This window comes from Lampris incognitus, chromosome 21 (genome assembly GCF_029633865.1).
Source record: "Lampris incognitus isolate fLamInc1 chromosome 21, fLamInc1.hap2, whole genome shotgun sequence".
Classification (NCBI taxonomy): Eukaryota; Metazoa; Chordata; class Actinopteri; order Lampriformes; family Lampridae; genus Lampris; species Lampris incognitus.
Window position 1 is genome coordinate 24,254,077 of NC_079231.1, and position 22,472 is coordinate 24,276,548.

Consider the following 22,472-nt stretch of genomic DNA (forward strand, 5'->3'; position numbering starts at 1 on the left):
AATGCCAAACCTTTTTGTTGTGGGCCTTGAAGTTTATCTTTATATCGCTTCTTTTGTCCTCCTGCAGCACATTATCCTGTCACGAGCTGAGAGTAAAGGACTTGTTTCAGGAGGCAAGAGTCAGACATGCAGAGGACATGGCCAAGTCCATTTCAGCTGATGTAGTGCAATGGTGGCAGTTATAGTAGGTATGTTGGCCTCCTTGAGGACGTTGAAGTTGGTGCGCTTATCCTCTCAGCTGATCTTAAGGATCTTCCTGAGGCATCGCTGTTGGTATGCCTCAAGTGCCTTCAGGTGCTTGCTAGTGTATCTGGCCCAGGTTTATGACCCATACAGTAGGGTGGACAGCACTGCTGCTTTGTACACCAGAATTTTTGTTCTGGCCTGAAAGTTGTGGTTTCTAAAACACTTTTACTCAATCTTGAGAATGCCCGGCTGGCATAATTGAAGCGATGGTGTATTTCAATGTTAATGTTGGCTTTGGAGAGAAGATTGCCAGATATGGGAGCTGTTCTACATTTCGAATCTGGTGTTGTCTATAGAGGTGGATGGGGGCAGAGCAGGTATACTTTTGTTGGGTGGGGGTTGGTAGAGGATATGGGGTCTTTTTTATGTTAATGGCCAGGCCAAGCTGCTTGTATACCTTTGCAAAAGCATCCGATATGCTCTGTAGTTCCTCTTGTACAAGTGACACGAAGGCATTGTTATCAGTGTACTGCTGCTCTGATGGATGTGGTGGTGGTTTTATCTTTAGCCCAGAATTTGTTAATGTTCAGAAGATTCCCATCAGTTCTGTACATGAATTTTGACTCCCTGAGGCAGATTGGGACCAGTGAGGTGGAGCATGGTGGCAATGAAGACAGGAAACTGGGTTGAGGCAATGACACAGCCTTGTTTAACTCCTGTGTGTAACTTGAAGCACACTGTCTCATCTCCATAACTGCTGAGTATTCTAGCTGACTTATTGTTATGTAGTAGTCATAATACTCTGATATATTTGTCAGAGCAGCCCTATTTTTGGACAGAACTAGCCAGAGGGCCTGGCAGTTTATGGAATCAAAAGCTTTGGTTAATTCTATAAAGGCCATGTATAGTGGTTGATTCTTTTCCTGGGCTTTTGCTTGGAGTTGGCGAGTGGTAAAAATTCATGTCCATGGTGCCTCTGTTAGGATGAAAACCACTCTGGGATTCTGGCAGAATTGCCTCCCATATTGGGAGGAGTCTGTTGGCCATACCCTAGCCAGGGCTTTCCCTGTGGTAGAAAGCAGGGAAATGCCATGGTAGTTTCTGCACTCAGCTTTGTCCCCTTTCTTAAAGATTGAGACAATGAGTGCATCCCTACATTACACAGGGATATCCTCTTTTTCCCATATTTAAGTAGCGGGTGTGGATATGTCTGAGGAGGGTAGGTTCACCTGCCCTCAGTACTTCTGCCGGTATTCCATCAGGACCAGCAGCCTTGTTGATTTTCATCTTCCTGATGGCATCCTGGACTTCTCTTTGTCCTCCTCTTCAGGTTATTGAGAGTTGTTGGAGGGGATCCATCCAGGGCTAGAGTCCCGGTTTAATAGGTCCTAGGTAGTACTCTTTCCACCTCTCTTTGATTGACTCATTGTCTGTTAGAAGTGTGTGCCCATCTTTGGAGCGGGGGGGGGGGGGGGTTAGACGGCAGTGGCTGGGACCTATAGTCCTTTAGTACCATCAAAGAAGCCTCTGATATCCCCAGAGTCTGCAAGGTGTTGGCCCTCAAAGGGCTCCTTCGTCCACCACTGGTTCTTCAATCCCTGACCCGGCTTTGGATAGCTGACTTGCTCTTGCATGGGTAGATCATTTATTTTGGCAGTTGATGTCATTCTGCCCCAGATGGTAAAGGCTTGCCTCTTGATGTTGATTAACCGTTGGATTTCCAGGTCATTCTCATCAAACCAATCTTGGTGGTTCTTCCAAGATTTGTTTTACAGGTGCCAGTGATTGCAGTCCTGAGCATATCCCAGTGACTTTCAATATCATCTGGATACTGCTTGGGCATTGATGTGCTGAGCGTAGCCTGGAACTGCTGACGAGAGGAGGTATCAGTAAGTCGTTAAAGGTTGAGCTTTGGGTGGCTCTGCTTTTTCTGCAGCCTTCTTTTCAGGTGAAGATGGATGGATAGGGTGGAGCAGATAAGGCAGTGGTCAGTCCAGCAGTCATCTGCACTGATCATCACTCTAGTGTTAAGTACGTCGCGTCAGTTTCTTTGACGGATGATAATTAGTTAATGAGGTGCCAAATGTTAGAACGAGGCTGCCTCCAGGTTGTTTTAAATTTGTTCTTTTGGTGGAAGAGTGTGTTAGTAACGGTAAGGGTGTGTTCTTAGCATGTTGTTAACAGCAGAATGCCATTGGAGTTTGTGTTTCCAACTCCTTTCTTGCCAATTATGCCTCTCCACAAGATTAGCTTATCCTCCTTGGGGAATTTCGTGAGCACATTGTCCAGGTCGGGATAGAAAGTCTCCTTTACTTCATCTTGTGAGTCAAGTGTTGGAGCATATGTACCGATGACAGTGACGCTTTGATTATTTACAAGCACCAGTCATGTTGTCATCAGGTGTTCACTGATGCCCAGAGGAAGCTCAGCAAGGTGACAAATGAGGCTGTTTTTGACGGCAAAGCCCACACCGTGGATCCTCGGCTCATTAGCTACTTTTTCTTTCCAGAAGAAAGTGTAACCACCCTTCTTCTCTTTCAGCTACCCTTTCTTGGTCAGTTGGGTTTCAAAGAGTGCGGCAGTATCAATCCAGAATCTTCTCAGCTCTTGGGCGAGGATGGCAGTATGCCGTCCAGGTCGGTTGCTGGTTTGATTGTCCATGAGGGTTTGTATGTTTAAGGCTCCAAAATATATGAGTTTCTGTTTCTGACTGCATGGTGGTGATCTCTCTGGATGCGGTGGTCCAGACAGGTGGTACAAGGCAGACTATGTTTAGGTCGCCTTTTCTAGCCCCCTCCCCAAATGGGGTGAGCAGAGTAGATCCTAAATAGGGTTGCTCAGTTGTGGGTGCAGCAGCTCAGAAGCCCCTCTACCTCAGGCCCAGGGCTTAGTGACTGATCCTACACCCACCACCTGTGTGCCAGATTGTGGCTAGGGGCTGCCAGACTTCACTGTTCTGCCCCCGTCACCTCTTCCTGATCGCCACAGGGCATTGACCCAGGAAGTTTATCAGTTGCTCCTTGTGGGAGGATGCCTGCATGTGAAAACTTTTCACGTGGAGTGGCTGATGCGCCTGCAGCCACCACATTGTCCTTGTCAGGGGGTGGCCAGAGTCCAATGGCATGGAGAATCAAGATGAGTGGGGACTACCCTCTGTTGCAGCCTTCATCTGCCTTCACCGGCATTGTGACCTGAAGACATCTTCTGCCAGTTCCGCTGTCTTTGTTGGATCGCGCTTCATCTGGAACCTCCCCCTTGACCTTCCACCTTGGATGACCCTACCAAGAGCCAAGCTCCGGATGGCATAGCATTTGGGTTCATTAGGACATGCAAGCTTCTCCACCATGGCAAGGTGGCAATCCAGGAGAAGAAGGTGCAATGCTGCTAAAACCTGCTAAAAGAAGACATAGAACTTAACAAGAAAACAAGGAACTGCCCGTTTGACAGACATGATGAAAACCAAATAAGAACAGTGTCTCAGTTACAAAAAAAATTGTAAACTGGATCAAAAGTAGAAACAGAAAAAGGTTAACTAAAAAACCAACACCAAGTTTATAATCTGACATTCTGAAATATCCTCTGTATAGTATTTTAGGATATCTAGAAAATTGAAATTAAGAAACTTAGATTATTTCACATTAGTGTCTAGGAATATTGAAGAAGGCAAGGGAATAAAATGAATTTTAGAAATATAGGTTTCTGTAGATAATGATGAATTAAAAACTAACAATTTCACAGATTGGAGTAGCCTGCAGATAATGGGATTCTAATATATGTTTATTCACAAATTGCTCTGTTTTAGTTTTTCTGCCACAGAAATGGCAAAGGCATATAAGATTGTGAGTCTATCCGGTTATATGCTGTGCAAAAAGTGGTAATAAATACCCGTCAATATTGACATAAACCTGTAAAGAGTAAACGAATAAGACTATGAAATATGTTTGTAAGCCATCCAGGGTGTGCTAAAGTAATTTACACCAGTAAAGTAATAGATTAAATGAGATTGATGGGTCATTGTGAGCTTTGTAGGTAACAGACAAGACATAATAGAACAAATAAATCCTTTGTATCATTGCATGTTAATTGTTATGACAAACAGAAGCATGACTGACAACAGGATTAGATTCTGTAATGGTGTAAGATTTAATGACTCCACTCAGTTCACTTGTATTCTTGGCCCAGTGTAATACCTGGACAGAACGAAAATGTCCTTGGAAAAACCATCTATCATCAAAAATAAGAAAAGTGCCAAAAACAGAGAAAGGAATATTATGAAAGTATGCTCAGCGTGAGTTGTTTCCTACTGTGAATAATTCAAATATAAATCAACCATATGTAAAAAAATCAATACTTGATGTTATTCCAGCATAAACTGGGCTTCAGAAAGAAAAAAGAGTCTCAAAGGAAGAAAGAATTTAGCCGTGCTTCCATCACCATATAGAAATTGGGATAAGTATAACACTCAAGGCCAGAAACTTTGGGTGAAAACTACATTTTAACCAAAAATATCAGAATAATATGCCATTTTATTACATTTACTAAAGTCAAAAGTATTAGCGACGCTAATGGTTTCAGTCAGTCCTTCAACAGTTCATAGTTCTGATTAGCACGAAGAGATTCTCTGAAATCACATTTGATCCAAATTGTCTGGGGTTCTGTGTTGATGACATTTGGACAAGCTCAAGTCAGACTTAATTGAATTACAGTTGTTTGGTGTCCAAATCCAGTGAACTGAAATGCAAGAACCAAGGAACCTGTTGTTCTTTGTTGCTTTCGCAGAGACATCTGTCATTCTTGGCGGTAGATATTGCTAACATAGCTCACCGTCTGTTTGTTAAAACGTGATGAAGATTGTTGCACATTAAAGCTGTGCACATATGAATGTTGGTAGGTAGGTACGATCACAAATGCGGTGCTAAACTGAGCACTGGTATCATGACTGTCAACATTATTTCTTTTCTTTTTTTATATATATATATAATTTTATTTCTGATTTTTCCCTTTTTCTCCCAGTTTAGTGGCCAATCGCTCCCTATTTTAGTTCAAACCCCCACCCTCGTACTGCATGAGTTCGCCAACCGCATCCCTCTGGCCGGCAGTCTGGAAGGATTCGCCTCGCCACTTCCGTGACAAGGCGACTCCAGGCCGAACCACTGCTTTTCCCCCACACCCATCCAGAGACGCAGTCACGTGACGAACACGAGCCGACTCCGCCCCCCTCCCAAAGACGGCGCTGCCAATTACCGCTGCTTCATCAAGTCCGGCCATAGTCGGATCTGACGAGACTGGGGCGCGAACCCCGGGCCTCAGTGGGCAACTGCATCGACACAAAGCCGATGCTTAGACCGCTACACCACCGCGGACCCTGTCAACATTGTTTCTAAATAAAGGTGACTAGGCCCGGGTGGCGTGGCGGTCAATTCCGTTGCCTACCAACACAGGGATCGCCGGTTCGTGTTACCTCCGGCTTGGTCGGGCTTCCCTGCAGACACAATTAGCCGTGTCTGCTGGTGGGAAGCCGGATGTGGGTATGTGTCCTGGTCGCTGCACTAGCGCCTCCTCTGGTCGGTCGGGGCGCCTGTTCAGGGGGGAGAGGGAACTGGGGGGGATAGCGTGATCCTCCCACGCGCTACGTCCCCCTGGTGAAACTCCTCACTGTCAGGTGAAAAGAAGCAGCTGGCGACTCCACATGTATGGGAGGAGGCATGTGGTAGTCTGCAGCCCTCCCCGGATCAGCCGGGGGGGGGGGGGGCAGAGACCGGGACGGCTCGGAAGAGTGGGGTAATTGGCCAAGTTCAATTGGGGAGAAAAAAAGGGGAGTGACTAAGTAACGCAAAATAATATCATCTTAAGCTATCTAATTGCGTTTTCCTTGTAAACAACGTGGTTTTGTTTCGCTCAGTCTCTCACCAAAAGGCGTGGGGTGTTACACGTTGAATGCATTGTCGTGAGACATTTTTGGAATGTCTTGAAAGCTGCAATATTTACAATGGCTTTCGATGTTCTTCTCTTGTGCATTACTGCCACCAACCTTTGAATTGCCTCACCAATTTTTTGCATGATTTCCTTCATTGTCCTTTCGTTGTCTCCATTTTATATTTCAGTCAGGCTTAAATTTCTTTGTTTTTGTTGCGACTGCTTGGCCAAAGATGGTTTGGCTGTGTAAGATTTGCCACTTGCTGTATCTTCCATTGTTTCTTCCTTTGTGAGCATCCTCTACCACTATCACCTGTAAACAGCGTCCAGAATGAATGGGTAAGATGGGGCTGAGATGGCTAAAAATGTAATTTATCCGACTCTACAACCATCCATCTTTTTTTTACTCACGTTCTGGAAGGGGCTATGTCCAAATACTCTCGAGCTCCATTTATCAATAAGGCCACCCGAGTCTAAACCTCGTAGAATTTTTTGGATGCTAGCTTCCATAGTCATGAGGCTAAACAACACGAACTGTGTTTGTTGAGCAGGACGCGATCAAACCCACATTTCAACGCGTATGTGTGTGATGCAATGATGCCACTTGTATCAGGCTCACAATGGCGAAGGACCCACAAAGCAGAATGACACATGTTGTAAAAGTGCCAAAAAGGTTTAATCAGGCGAAAAGGTCGGTGCACGGGAACCAGGCAGATCAGGCAGAGGTGTCAAAAACGGCAGGCAGAAGGCAGAGTCACAAAAAACAGGCAATGGTCAAAACATTCACTGGGAAGACAAGAAAATAATGCTGGAACGTTCACACGGGGGGGGGGGGTAAAGACAAACGGGTAAGACGAGGGAGCGAACACATGGCTTAAATACACACATGGGGACACAATGACACACAGGTGGAACACATTAGGGCGGGACCGGTAATCACATCGGAGGGAAACTTGACAGGAAGAGACATCTTGGATCTGGAGCGGGTCATGACAACTTGTAGAGCAGGGGTCCCCAATTGCTTTTCATAGCGGGCCACTTTTAGGGCCACTTTTAAAACCACGGGCCACTCAACCTCCAGCAGCATGTTGTTCGTTAGTTTGTTTTGGTGTCGATACGTTGCAGGTATTATAATTTAAACAGAGATTTTTCATCCATTTTTCGATATATTACTAGTCTTACTTTTACTAAGAAATTAATTCTTTTATTTTATTTTTGGTAGGGAAATACAAAAAAATTCTTCTGGCATTTCTCCAAAAATTCTCGCGGGCCATAAATCAACCCGTCACGAGCCGGGCTTGGCCCGCGGGCCGCCTATTGGGAACCCCTGTTGTAGAGGAAGAGCCAGTAGATAATAAACCAAATGTTTATTACATACGGTTCACTGTAGAAACAGGGGACCTTCTGGCCTTCTGAAGACTGTGTTCAAATGAATGAGACCGACAACATTGACTGTACAACAAAAACCTTGCTCCCATGAGGACACGGTCTGCGCCCAGCTTTCCAGTGACTGCCTGGAAAGATAAAGCATGTTTTAAAATTACCTCTAAACACAAATCTATGATCCAACCTCCCAATCCAAGTTCACATCCCATTAAATGTATACATCATATTTGTGAAATGGAAAAAATATCCATTAACCATCCATCCATCCATCCATCCATCCATTATCCAAACAACTTATCCTGCTCTCAGGGTCGCGGGGATGCTGGAGCCTGTCCCAGCAGTCATTGGGCGGCAGGCAGGGAGACACCCTGGACAGGCCACCAGGCCATCACAGGGTATCCATTAACCATTAAAGCAAAATAGCTGTGTTTTTTAAACAATGGGGCAAGAAACCAAAAAAAGAAAAGGTATAAATAAGGCGCCAGAACCTGATGTGCTGGGGCTCAGCCCCGTCGAATGATATATGGAAACCTGACTGCTGGAAAAACCATCTAAAGATTAAATACATGCTAGGCTAATCTTGGTGCTCTGTGATGTTAACATAGCAGGATAAACACAGCAGCAGATAATATCGTTATTAATGTGTCTGTTTATTTAGGTGTACGGATGATCTGCTGTGGCGACCCCTAACGGGAGCAGCTGAAAGTAGTAGTAGTAGAGATTTAGGTGTACTAACACATCTATCAGCATTGACAGACAGACAGAGAGCCAGCACTAACAACTGTCAATAGTCCAGTCTTCTTCATTTTTTGGTTTGTTCCCTGTTTCTCAGGGGTCACCATGGCTTACAGTTTCCATTGGTACTCTGTGAGGGCACAGCACCAATGGCAGCCGTTGTTAACACGGGCCTCGACCGATCTGGTATGGTCTTGTCAACCCGCATACTGATTTGGCAAACTTTTACTTCGGATGTCCTTCCTGACACAACCACTAACCCTATGGATGGGGGCACTGGGCGCTAGATGCCATCCCAGTATTCATGGACTTGTGCCCATGCCTGTCGCTAATGTCAATAGTACAGTCAATGCTAACAACATCAGGCAAAACGACTTCCGATGGAAACTAGCCTATTAGCTAACTCGGGTACATTTACATTTGTTTCGAATGTTGATTAATGTACATTGTCCCTTCCCAAATAAACACTTAAACTAAACAATTCTTGTTATTTGGTACACCTACATCCAACACATCCATTATTAATGTCATTAGCTGCAGCTGTGTTTATCCTGCTATGCTTACATCACAGAGTACCAAGACCATTCTGCCATGTTTTTAACCTTAACATAGTTTTAATCAGGGTGGCACGGTGATGCAGTGGTTAGCACGGTCGCCTCACAGCAAGAAAGTCCTGGGTTCGAGCCATGGGGTAGTCCAACCTTGGTGGGTCGTCCTGGGTCGTCCTCTGTGTGGAGTTTGCATGTTCTCCCCGTGTTTGCGTGGGTTTCCTCCGGGGGCTTCGGTTTCCTCCCACAGTCCAAACACGTGTAGGTCAGGTGACTCGGCCGTACTACATTGTCCCTAGGGGTGTGTGTGTGTGTGTGTGTGTGTGTGTGTGTGTGTGTGTGTGTGTGTGTGTGCGTGCCCTGTGATGGCCTGGCGGCCTGTCCAGGGTGTCTCCCCGCCTGCCGCCCAAAGACTGCTGGAATAGGCTTCAGCATCCCTGCGACCCTGAGAGCAGGATAAGCGGTTCAGATAATGGATGGATGGATGGATGGATGGATGGATGGATGGATGGATGGATAGTTTTAACCAGTAGATGCAAACACTAAAATGGCCAAGGGTTTAATTACTCTTTAATGGCAAGAATATATGTATGTGTCTGGCCTTGTGAGACTACTTATTAATGTGTAAAATTATATTCCATCATGTGCATATGATGTCATCATATTGATGAATAAGGACAGGACATCCACTGAGATCATCCACTTTAGATTAGATATGGTTAAGTAAGCTAAGGTATACGGTATACGGTGGGGAGGAGGGGGTACACCTGGCCTGGGGCAGTCTGAAGCTGGGCTGGGGGGGCGGGGGTTGTACTGGAAGTTGAAGCTGGCGGTACTGGGGCTGGTGGTACTGTAGTTGTGGCTGTGGGATCCAGGGTGTTGATCCAGGGTGGTGTTTCTGTAATCTCACCGGGGTGGAGGTTGCTCTGCTGTTCTTGGGCGGAGGGGCTGGGCTGCAGTTCAGGGCAACAGCCTTCAGGCGTATAATGTTTAGATTTTAGATTAGAGATGGTTGAGTCTAGGTATGAGTTTTGTGTAGTTAAGATCATAGTAAGGATATGGGAGGCCGGTTTATTAAGCTTTATAATTAGCCTTGGGTTAAAATCGGGGTTAATAGTAAATCTCAACAAATGTCCTTAACAATGTCTTCTTTCATCAATATTGTAACGACCACGGATAAATAGACTTGCCGGTCCTTGGCTAGCGGGTCGGACCCTTTAGTCGACTGGTTAACGTAGTCACCCGTGGTGCGGGAAACTCAGGTTCGCGTCCTGGCTGTGGCGGTTCCTGGTTGCCTCCTGAATTCGCTACTTTGGTGTCAGATGTGGGATGGTGAGGCCATCGGAAGCGCCAGCACCCAGAGGCATGAGGGAGCTGATATGCTGAAGTGCGGGGATGCGCTTACCAGAGGGGAGGGAGGGGGTATCCAAAGGAATTGAATCAATTGCAACTGGACTTGGTTATATATCCGTGAAGACGTTTTGCCTCTCATCCAAGAGGCTTCATCATTTCGTGCCTTTCTGACTAGACCAAGCTAGAGAGACTAGCTTGGTCTAGTTGCACTTGATTCAATTCCTTTGGATAACTATGACCTGGATGAACGAGAACATTCACAGACACAGAGGGGGGGTAGTGTAACGACCATGGATGACCAGACTCGCTAGCCCTTGGCTAACAGGTCAGACCCTTTAGTCGACTGGTTAATGTAGTCGCCCGTGGTGCAGGAGACCCGGGTTGTCGTCCCGCCCCCCCCTACCCTGAATTCGCTACAATATGTTAGCAATCAACGTGTTTTGGGACTCACAACTAAGTTGTATATGCACATTTCCTCTGGGAGACTGGGCTGGTCGGGAGTGATTCTGTTCTAGGTACTCTTGATTTTACCAGGAGAAGATAAACTGCTTTTAGATTTTAGGACCAAACAACACAACGTGATGTGTTGGGCTCTTACACACTTTACACAGAAGACTGTACGGTCTGAAAGGATGAGAGAGACTCACCCACAATTACTTCTCTGTTTCTCCATCTGGCTACTCTCTCACCATATGTCTATCTGTACACCTCTCTCTCTCTCTCTCTCTCTCTCTCTCTCTGTCCACATCACCATGTCAGAAGCTTTCGCTGTGTCTTCTAGTACTGCGACTCTATTAATAAGAAGGGAAGTGTTTTACTGCTTTGCTTTAATGCCTCTTCTGAAGATCAAACACGATGGTACCCCTCCTGCCAGCCATCCAGAATGACAAACAGAAGCCGCTAGCCAGTAACTGTTACTTACCGTTATACACGGTCATGCTACTGTATATACTACTTTATGCTGTATTTCCTGATGTAGGCTACATGACTGTTTACAGTTGTCAGCAGTTGTTAAGTCTTTGTAACCGTTTGTGAAATTAGCAAGGCCCCCGAAGAGGTAAAGTTTAATCTTTCGGTTCATTGGCCACGAGCCACCAGCGTTTGGTATTCATTATGAGGGTATGGTGGTGCTGTCATAACAAGGGCAGACAGCTTAATGATGGCCAGGCGAGCAGCGGGACTGCCTTAATGAGGAGGGAGCCTATGAAGGAAAAAGCTTAGTGAGAGGAATTGGGCATAGGTAAGTGGAAATCCAAACCAAAACAGAATTTCTGAGATATCCCTACACTGGGGATGCTAATTCAAGACATTATCAACCCATCGCCGACCTGGCGTGACTTCTGCCCTACCCCTCAATTATGACTTCTTTTACAAACTTGTCCTCTGTTGCAGCATGACATTATTTTTTCTGTAATGATAATAATAATACATTTTATTTGTAGAGCACATTTCAGAGTACTCAAAGAGACTTTACGTAAGTTAAACATAAAAGCGATACACCAAAAATGTGTATCACACAACGTTAATTATGCTTTAAATGCAATTCTGAAAAGGTGAGTTTTGATTAATGATTTGAACGTGGACAGATCGGTGCCATCGCTGATGTGTTTGGGGAGGGGGTTCCAGAGGGAGGAGGCTCTGTCACCCCAGTTCCCGTGCTTGGTCCTGTGTGGTAGAGACAGGAGGTCCGGTGCTTGGCCCTGTGTGGTGGAGACGGAGGTCCAGTGCTTGGTCCTGTGTAGTGGAGATAGGAGGTCCGGTGCTTGGCCCTGTGTGGTGGAGATAGGAGGTCCGGTGCTTGGTCCTGTGTAGTGGAGATAGGAGGTCCGGTGCTTGGCCCTGTGTGGTGGAGACAGAGGTCCAGTGCTTGGTCCTGTGTAGTGGAGATAGGAGGTCCTGTGCTTGGTCCTGTGTAGTGGAGATAGGAGGTCCGGTGCTTGGCCCTGTGTAGTGGAGATAGGAGGTCCGGTGCTTGGCCCTGTGTGGTGGAGATAGGAGGTCCGGTGCTTGGTCCTGTGTGGTAGAGACAGGAGGTCCGGTGCTTGGCCCTGTGTGGTGGAGACAGAGGTCCAGTGCTTGATCCTGTGTAGTGGAGATAGGAGGTCCGGTGCTTCGCCCTGTGTGGTGGAGATAGGAGGTCCAGTGCTTGGTCCTGTGTGGTAGAGATAGGAGGTCCAGTGCTTGGTCCTGTGTGGTAGAGACAGGAGGTCCGGTGCTTGGCCCTGTGTGGTGGAGACGGAGGTCCAGTGCTTGGTCCTGTGTAGTGGAGATAGGAGGTCCGGTGCTTGGCCCTGTGTGATGGAAACAGGAGGTCGGCATCAGTGGACTGAAAGCTGTGGGAAGGAGTATGGTAGTGGAGCAGGTCAGTGAGGTAGGAGGGGGCTGGAGGGCTTTGTGAGTGAGGAGAAGGATGTTAAATTGGATCCAATGTGGGACAGGGAGCCTGTGGAGGCTCTGGAGGACAGGGGCGATGTGGTCATGGAAGCGGGAGTGGGTGAGCAGAGGAGCAGCAGCGTTCTGGATGTATAGGAGTTTGTTTAGGACTTTGGATGATGAGCCATAGAGATTGCTGTTGCAGTAGTCAACCCTGGATGTGATGAAGGCATGGATCAAGTTCTCGGCAGCAGAGAAGGAGAGTGACGGGCCGAGACGAGCCATGTCTTTTAGGCGGAAAAGGGCAGTTCTGGTGATTTCATTTACACTGTGTTCAAAGGAGAGGTTGCTGTCATAAATATTTCCAAGGTTGTGGATGTATGGGGTGGGAGACAGAGTGGAGTTATTGATGACAAGGCAGACGTTGTGAGTGGTTTTGGTAAGGGATTTGGGACCGATGATGATCATGTTAGATTTATCACAGTTTAGTTTGAGGAAGCTGGCTTGCATCCATGAGTTGATTTCAGCAAGGCAGTTGGTAAGACTTAAAAGATTTTTGACTTTAAAGACGGTGATCTTGGTCCTTTGGTTTTTAGCTCTAGGGAGTTTCTTCCATCCAGACTTCCGGACTCAGTTGTCCAAATGCATGACAGGACACCGTAGGGGTTTTTAAGGTGGATTTTCCCTCTGTCAAGGCCTGCCATAGCTTTACGAGTGGAGGTTCTCCATCCTTTGCCCCCCCCCCCCCCCAGCGGTCTCTCTTAAAGAACCCCAGTTCCCTCCTTTCTCCATCCTTACCGAAGTAATACAATACACACACACACACACACACACACACTCACACACACACAGAAAGCTTGTAAACTTCAAAGCACTTTGTTAGCAGAGTATTGCGAGGGTACGGTTTATGGGAGAACCAGGAGGTGATAAAATTCATTTCAGCTCTACACCCACAAACACAACAGACAGACAAACACACACACACACACACACACACACACACACACACACACACACACACACACACACACACACACGCACAGCCTTGGGCCTTTTTTCACTTACTTTCCCTTTACACTATTGGAACCGTGTGTGTTTGTCTGTGTGTGTGTGTGTAAGCAGTCAGAGTATGTGTTGGGTATTTATGCATAGGGTGAGGCTTAGGAATCTTACAATGTTGTAAGTCTTAGGGCCCAGACACACCAAACTGACTAGTGGTGATGAAGGCTGACTGTTGCATCGCTTCACGTCGCCTGCCGTCTGGGCCAAAAAGTAGCACCTGAACACACCACAAAGACTACAGCCGACGGCCAACTAGCATGTACGTACGTTCTGCACTGATTCGCTGAGCTGAACAGCCAATGAGAGTGATCTCTCTCATCAACGGGCTCCGCCGATTCAACATGCTGAATCAGCCGAAAAGCTGCCGACAGGGGTCCAACTAGTGCCGACGGTGCGGGACACACCGCAAAAACTAGGGTTACAGGCGCTCACCGACGGCCTGACGTTGGCCGACGGCCGACATTCGGCCTGGTGTGTCAGGACCCTAACTCTAGTTAATGGTCACACCCATATTTGCATATGAAACCGATCGTTGGTTTCGGTCGTTATGCCACTGTATTGTTTATAAGGGTGGGGATACTTGCAGTCAGTTGAGACTGAAGCGGTCACTTAAGATGAGTGGTAAAATGTTTCTCTCAACAAATGTTGTATCCAGATGAACTGATCCAACTTTCTGTGCTTTCCTTACCTGGATTATTGAGCATGCATAAAGACATTTTGACTCATTTCAGCGAGGATTGCCTTGTACATGAGTATGAGCGAACAGTGCATAAGATGGCAGACTACAGGGACCACCTGAGATTCAGCCTCGGATGCAGACAGAGTGGGATTACACCTAAGAGCCTGCAAATGAAGTCTTCTGTCCAGAGCCACTGAGCTCACAGGATCCTCCAGAAGGCACAGAGCCAGCTGTTGTTCACGAACGGATGAGACAATAGACGCTTTGAAAGCCAAAGAGGAGCAGATCCAACAGAGACTCAAGTCTCATCTAGATGAGACCACTTTCCATCGTGTGATTGAGTTCACGGTGAAGGCTCATCCAGCACAACACGGAAAATCGAAAACCAGGCAGCAAAAGAAGTTCAGCCTACTTGATGCATGTCAGAGACTTCGGCAGACAACGGACAATGCCCTTAATGGCAGAACGAGAGACAGATGCCAGACACACCGACGATGTGGACAAATGGGTGAAGAATCTGTCTGACAGACAACTCACCCAGGTGGAGAAAGACATCCTTGCTAAGGGGCTGAATTTTTCTGTCATGCTGAGGCAAATCCCGCTAGTGGAACTGATCACAGCCACGGAATCAGAGATCCGTAAAAACAACGTCAGGGAACCGGAACTAGAGGAACTAGAGGAACTAGAGGAACTAGAGGAACTGCGGACAGAAGTTTCAGCCAGCCTGCCTCAGCAATGCGAAGGCGCCGCCGTCCAACATCAGTAGAGACAAGAGGAAAGCTCTCACGACTCTCAGTAAGGACAATAACATCATCATCCTTCCAGCAGACAAAGGCAGATGCACTGTTGTATTAAACCAGACAGACTATCATGAGAAAGATGATGTTACTTAGCGACATGAATACTTATGAACCCCTGAAAGGAGATGCAGGCAGTGGTTACAAGAAAAAGGTGATAGCTTGTCTGAAGGACAATCCTATTGACAGAATTATGTACCACAGATTATACCCAGGGGAAGCTACACCTAGTCTGTATGGTTTAACTAAGATACATACACAGGATGTACCAGTACAGCCTATTGTTTGTATTGTAACAATCACGACTGAGTAGACTCGCTAGCTGGTTGGCTAATGAGTCGGACCCTTTAGTTGACTGGTTAGCGCAGTCGCCCGTGGTGTGGGAGACCCGGGTTCGCGTCCTGGCTGCATGGGTTCCCGGCTACCTCAGTGACCTATAACATCTCTAAGTTCCTGGCATCTCTTCTTAACCCGTTGGTAGGCAGTACTGAACATCACATTCATAACACTATGGGTGTTGTGGATAAGGTGAGGGACATCATAACGGAGGGGGATGAAACAATTATGGTGTTAAGTCTCTCTTCACGTGCGTTACTGTTGATGAAGCAGTGGCGGTAGTCCGTATGAAATTATAAAATGACCCCACCCTTAGCAACAGGACCACCCTCAACACTGACCAAGCGTGTCTGCTCCTGAAATTGTCTTCAGTCCACGTCCTTCACATACAGGGGGCAGTACTATAGGCAGAGGCATGGGTGTGCTATGGGTTAAAGTAGACAAATGCAGACTTGGACTGACCTGTGCGCTGTTTTGTAAGACCGTGTGGCACCTGGGAGTGTCGTTCTCAGCGTTGTTGATGAAAGCAATATGCCATTTACATGTTTCTGCGAGAATGAAGAACGAGGCTTATTTTTCAGTGCTCAGAAAACGTTTAGAGAAATCTTTTTAAGCCCAGCAGTCACAAGCAGCACCTTTTACAACATGTTATTTACACGGGTAATTCTTTACCGATTGGATTAATGTTCTTTCTTTCTTTCTGTTTCCTTCTACCAGAGTTCGAGTGGGGGTTCAGTCAGGACCTGTCGGCCATCTTGGTGAAGGAGGAGGAGCCAGACGGGGGTCAGAGGTTAGACCAGCCACTTGCCGATGGCGCGCCACATGTGCTAAAGCTCATGCCGCCCCACAGAGGATCACTACACATGGTAAGGCAGACATTTTGTTTTTGCTGCTTCTCGGGGCAGCCAGGCGGCTTCCCTGCAGGCAGTACACAAGTCCACCCCCCCCGGTTAACACGCCATGAAACTGGGGCTGGGTACGTCAAGAAAGGCTTCATTTGTTGGGGTGTGTTTGTGCATGGGGACGTTGTGGGTGATTTTTGTTTTTTTTTATTGAATCCATTTTGAACTGAGCGTTTTGTGAAACTATGAATAACTATTAAAATGTAGCGCTTTAAAGCAGTGTCTCCCTATTGATAAGTCACCGTTTTATCCACTTGAAACGTGATGCCGATCGCCAGTTCGATCCCCATGTTACTTGGTCAAGCAACATGGACACGATTGGCCGTGTCTGCGGGTGGGAAGCTGGATGCGGGTGTGTGTCCTGGTCGCTGCTTTAGCGCCTCCTCTGGTCGGTGGGGGCGCCTGTTCAGGAGGGAGGGGGAACTGAGGGGAATAGCGTGATCCTCCCATGCACTACATTCCCCTGGTGAAACTCCTCACTGAAAAGAAGCGGCTGGCGACTCCACGTGTATCGGTGGAGACATGTGGTAGTCCCCAGATAGCAAAATTGCTGTGGCCCGGACCCGTCCCCCACCCGACACTTCATCAAGCCCACATACCGTGTGGAATGATGGCGCTCCTGTTTGCCAGATCTGGGCCAGCACCAAGCCATAGCAATGCCGCATGTGCCACATATTTGCCAAAGGTGGCCCTTATTTGCTTTGTGATATTTGGACCATAGTCACCATTTACCACACGGGCCACTTCGGGGTCACATCCAGACCACATGTTGCCCAGAGCACCGCATCTTTGCCAGAAAAGGCCCACATTTGATTTGGCGTATTTGGGCCATATTTGCTATTATACATGTGGGCCACTTCAGGCTCACATCCATTTTGTCAGAGCCAGAAGAAGGCCATCAGTGCCACATCGTTGCCTGAAGTGGCCCACATCCGGTTGCTATCTGGGCGGGGATCGCTGGTTCGAATCCCCATGTTACCTTGGGCTTGGTCAGGCGTCCCTACAGACACAGTTGGCCGTGTCTGCAGGTGGGAAGCCGGGTGTGGGTGTGTGTCCTGGTCGCTGCACTAGCACCTCCTTTGGTCGGTCAAGGCGCCTGTTCAAGGGGGAGGGGGAACTGGGGGGAATAGCGTGATCCTCCCATGTGCTACGTCCCCCTGGTGAAACTCCTCACTGTCAGGTAAAAAGAAGCGGCTGGCGACTCCACATGTATCGGAGGAGACGTGGTAGTCTGCAGCCCTCCCCAGATCGGCAGAGGGGGTGGAGCAGAGACCGGAACGGCTCAGATGAGTCGGGTAATTGGCGAAGTACAGTCGGGGAGAAAAAGAGGGAACCCCTCCAAAAAAAATTTGACCGTTGTTTTAGTGATACGTCACGCCAGATCTCATGACAAGTAGTAGCAGACCTTCTTCACCCCATCCAGATTGCCTTCGGCAGAATTATGACAGTTTATACTGTGTTTATACTGTGTTTATACCGTGTTTATACCGTGTTTGTGTATGTGACATGATGCTGCTGTTGTTTATACAGGAATGCAACCACAGTGAGATCAAGTCAGTATCTATCAAAGATGAACCCAGAGAGATGGAAAAGTACCTCAGCCTGCCAAATGGTACGCACGCACACACACACACACACACACACACACACACACTAAATGAATGAGTTGACTTCTTGTCAGTGTGTGTAGTCTATTTAAGGTGCTTTGCTATCTATAGATCTGCTGTTGCCTGTGCTGGAAGCATGGAACTTGTATCCGCTCAGTTATTTCCAAGCAAACGAAGTTATTCTGGCTGTGTTCATTTGAGGGGAAGCTCGTGTCACGCCAGAGAAACGGGGAAAGCCCCACAAACAAGAATAAATGGGAAAAGAAAGGGTGGACATTGTAGATGCGTGACAATAGCCGTGATGTGCTGTGCTGTGCGTCCCCCACAGAGGACGGCCTCCAGCTGCCCCCCACCCCACCCAGCAGCAGCCACGGCAGCGACAGCGACGGCTCCCTGCCCCCCTCCTCCCCCCACCTTCTCCTCCCACCCTCCTCCCCGCAGCCGCAGCAGAGGCCGGGGGCACGCGCATCCTCCTCTTCCTCCTCTGGCTCATCCTCCGCCATCTCCTCCTCGCCCCTCCTCACCGCGCCGCACGTGAGTCGCCCATCATCGCCTCTCATTTCCCTCGCACTGAGATGAACCGAAAAATAGGCCAGATGAGAGGCGTTTTGTTTTTTTTTGTTTTTTTTTTTACATGTTGAGGCTCTGACTGAATGCCTTGTGTGTTTGTGTGCGCCTGCAGAAGCTCCAGGGTTCAGGACCCCTCCTGCTCACTGAGGAAGAGAAGAGAACACTGGTGGCCGAGGGCTACCCGGTCCCCAACAAGCTGCCCCTCACCAAAAGTGAAGAGAAGGCCTTAAAGAGAGTGAGGCGAAAGATCAAAAATAAGGTCAGTACATTGATTGATTGATTGATGGATTGATCGGTTGTCAAGCTGTCCTAACATGCCAGTGTAACACACACTATATTTTTCTGTTTACATATGAAGATGTAGCATTAGCCAAGTGATTAGTACCGGGTTTACAAATACAAATGTAAAGCTGAGATACACGGTAGCAAAATAGGTTGTCTTGCAAACTCCAGAAAGGCCCGTAACATCATTTGGCACAAAGTGGCCTTTTGGGAGACTCAAGTGATCTGCCTATACATATCGACAGTAAAAACAACGTAAAAGGCTCATATTTTGGTCTTATACCCAGTTTGAAGAGGCAACTGGTAAGACTTGTGGCAGTAGTCCTGTTGAGTCTCAGGCTCAAGAGGCGACGCCAAAGGAAGATATTTAAACTCAAATAAGAAGTCCTGTTTTCGGCAAAGATAAAGTTAGATTTACAGTGTTTTGAGCTTTATGCAACTCCATTTCAGCAATGTTTAGGTTAAATCTGACTCTTCAGGAACGCACACAAAGGGTTACCTTTCTACAGACCATGTTAAACACTAGAACGACCGGGATTTCGCTCCTACCGGAAACGACCATAGGCAGTTAAAGTGATGGCCCACGGTTTTTAAATTCTATATTGTGTCAAGATAAATACCCAGTTGAGATATTAATACATTACATATGTTAGTATGTCTGTTATGAAACTAACTGACACCAAAATTAACATTTTAACAACTATAATACTTTTTTTTTTATTATCAGTAGTTTTTATTTTCCTTTAACACAAAGACAGGCCATGACATCACACATGGATTACAGAGATGGAAGGAACAATTTAACAGGGCCTACTAGACAATATCAAGAGACAGACACATTTGGATTAAGGGTGATCATAAGACGAGTCTTAACAGTATACAAGATAATAGGAACAGCAGAGAAAATTAAAAAAAACAAATAAAAACATAGTTGGCAGATAGACAGTAGTCTATAAATAGATCTTAAGATATAGATTAGTTGTCACAGATTACACTGGGCCTCTAATGAAGGAAATAACTATAATACTATTTTAAACAATTTAAACTTCGGAGAGACATGGTCGAACTTAAATAGCAAAATTGAAAAAGTGAAAATATTACCTGAAAAACAAAACAGAAAACACATATTGCTAATCTAACAGACGTAACAAGGCCTATAAAACATGACATGTAAAAAAAATAATTAAAAATAAATATTGAAACAGTCCCAAACAACGACCGGAACTTTAAAAAAATACTAGAATGACCGTGGGCGGTCAAAATGATGGCCCACGGTTTTTAAACTCTATATTGTGTCAAGATAAATACCCAATTGAGATATTATTGCATTACATATGTTAGTATGTCTGTTAGGAAACGACTGACACCAAAATCAACATTGTAACAACTTTAATACTGTTTTTCAAACAATTTAAAATGGCGGCTGTCCAACACCTGTAAATACTGCCGCGCCTCGGTGGTAGTCATGGTGCGTCTGTAACCGGACATGTTGGACATCATCAAAAATCAAGTTTAGACTATTTCTCTGCACTGGAGGGCGCTAGTGTGTTTCTAGGACAGAGCAATGAACTTCACGAAGGAAATGACGCCACCAACACACGTCATAAATACTGACATGACGCGTACAATCACATGCAAATTATGAGCCGTCTTTTTGACCGCCCATGGTCATTTTAGGTAGATCTTATCATGACTTTTTTTTGTGCAATTGATCTAAAAACTCAGCATCAGCATTTCAGCATCTCAGTTAGCCAAAGCTTTTATTGCTTCTGTTTATTGACTAGTTGTGTGTTGGTGTGTTGCACATTGCACCACTGTGGACATAGTTGTATGTGTGTGTGTGTGTGTGTGTGTGTGTGCTCCGACCAGCAGCACCGTTTTTGTTTTTTTGCCCTCACCCTTACCCATACCGGACGAGCCCCCAAATTGTCGTGGCAATTATTTAATTACACTCTGACATTAAATGAGGAGCAAGACAAAAATCTGGCCCTGTGATGGCCTGGCGGCCTGTCCAGGGTGTCTCCCTGCCTGCCACCCAATTACTGCTGGGATAGGCTCCAGCATCCCTGCGACTCTGACAGCAGGATAAGCAGTTTGGATAATGGATGGATGGATGATCTAAAACTAATTTTAATGCAAATATTTGCAATTTTAGAAGCATTCAGGGAGTGGCAGGTCTGTATCTTTTGTTTCACAAAGTTAGTAAACTTTGAAAATCCAAAACCATCAAAACAACAGCCTTGGTCGTTCTAGTGTTAATCTGAATCAGAAACAGAAATACTTCATTCATCCCTGAGGGCAAATTGGGTATTATTATTATTATTATGTGTAAAGTCAAGTGTTCAGAAGATGAAGCCAGTTTGGTCATTTGTGGCCTTGGGCTCAGTGAAGAAGGGACTTCTGAACTGGTTTAATACTGGTACACATTTTATTCTGCTAGAACTCTGCCAATTTTCTAATCATGAAATAAATTTCAGCTTAAATAAATTTCAGTTTATATCATTTAGAGGCTTTGCTTGTTATTAACCTGTTCTTCTGTCTCTCTTTTCTTTACTTTGGCCTGGTTAATGTACAGATTTCAGCTCAGGAGAGTCGGAGGAAGAAGAAGGAATATGTTGAATGTCTGGAGAAAAAGTAAGACCGGAGAGGATATGTGTCTCTCTCATTTTATATTTCTTTGACTGGTTTGTCTCTCGAGTTTGTCCTTTTGTTTCAACTATATCTTTTTCTTCTCTTTTCTCTCTCTCAGTGTATTTCAGTTCACTTCGATTCAGTTCAGTCCAGTTCAGTTCAGTTCAGTTCAGTTCACTACCTTTATTGTTGTGCTTGCACAAGAAAATTAGATTTTGCGACACCCTAAGCTAATGCCAGAGAGTAACGAAATGTAACTAAAAATACTCTGATTACAAAACAAAACACTTTTTTTAATGGATTTTTCACCCTTTTTTCCCCCAATTGTACCCGTCCAATTACCCCACTCTTCCGAGCCGTCCTGGTCTTTGCTCCACTCCCTCATGATCCGGGGAGGGCTGCAGACTACCACATGTCTCCTCCGATACATGTGGCGTCACCAGCCACTTCTTTTCACCTGACAGTGAGGAATTTCGCCAGGGGGATGTAGTGCATGGGAGGATCACGCTATTCCCCCCAGTTCCCCCTCCCCCCGAACAGGCGCCCCAACCGACCAGAGGAGGTGCTGGTGCAGCGACCACAACACATACCCACATCTGGCTTCCCACCTGCAGACACGGCCAACTGTGTATGTAGGGATGCCTGACCAAGACAGAGGTAACACAGGGATTCGAACCAGCGATTCCCATATTGGTAGGCAACGGAATAGGCCGCTATGCTACCTGGACGCCCCTAAAAAAAAAAAACTTAAAAATATATATTGCAATACAATCTACTACTACTACTATTACTATTGCTACTTTCGGCTGCTCCTGTTAGGGTTCACCACAGCGGATCATCTGTTTCCATCTCTTCCTGTCCTCTGCATCTTCCTCTGTCACACCAGCCACCTGCATGTCCTCTCTCTCACCACATCCATAAACCTCCTCTTTGGCCTTCCTCTTCTCCTCTTCCCTGGCAGCTCCATATTCAGCATCCTCTCCCAATATACCCAGCATCTCTCCTCCACACATGTCCAAACCATCTCAGTCTTGCCTCTCTTGCTTTGTCTCCAAGCCGTCCAACCTGAGCTGTCCCTCTAATATACTCGTTCCTAATCCTGTCCTTCT

General features: G+C 46.4%; 1 protein-coding gene across 1 annotated transcript in view; it reads left to right on the forward strand.

Moving 5' to 3' along the window:
- The window catches only part of creb3l1 (cAMP responsive element binding protein 3-like 1), a 53,407-nt gene that overhangs the window by 7,984 nt on the left and 22,951 nt on the right, over positions 1 to 22,472 (forward strand). Inside the window, exons 4-8 of the mRNA XM_056301118.1 lie at positions 16,089 to 16,237; positions 17,804 to 17,885; positions 18,209 to 18,414; positions 18,563 to 18,709; positions 21,308 to 21,366. Of these exons, the coding sequence (XP_056157093.1) occupies positions 16,089 to 16,237; positions 17,804 to 17,885; positions 18,209 to 18,414; positions 18,563 to 18,709; positions 21,308 to 21,366 (643 nt within the window). The remainder of the gene's footprint in view (positions 1 to 16,088; positions 16,238 to 17,803; positions 17,886 to 18,208; positions 18,415 to 18,562; positions 18,710 to 21,307; positions 21,367 to 22,472) is intronic.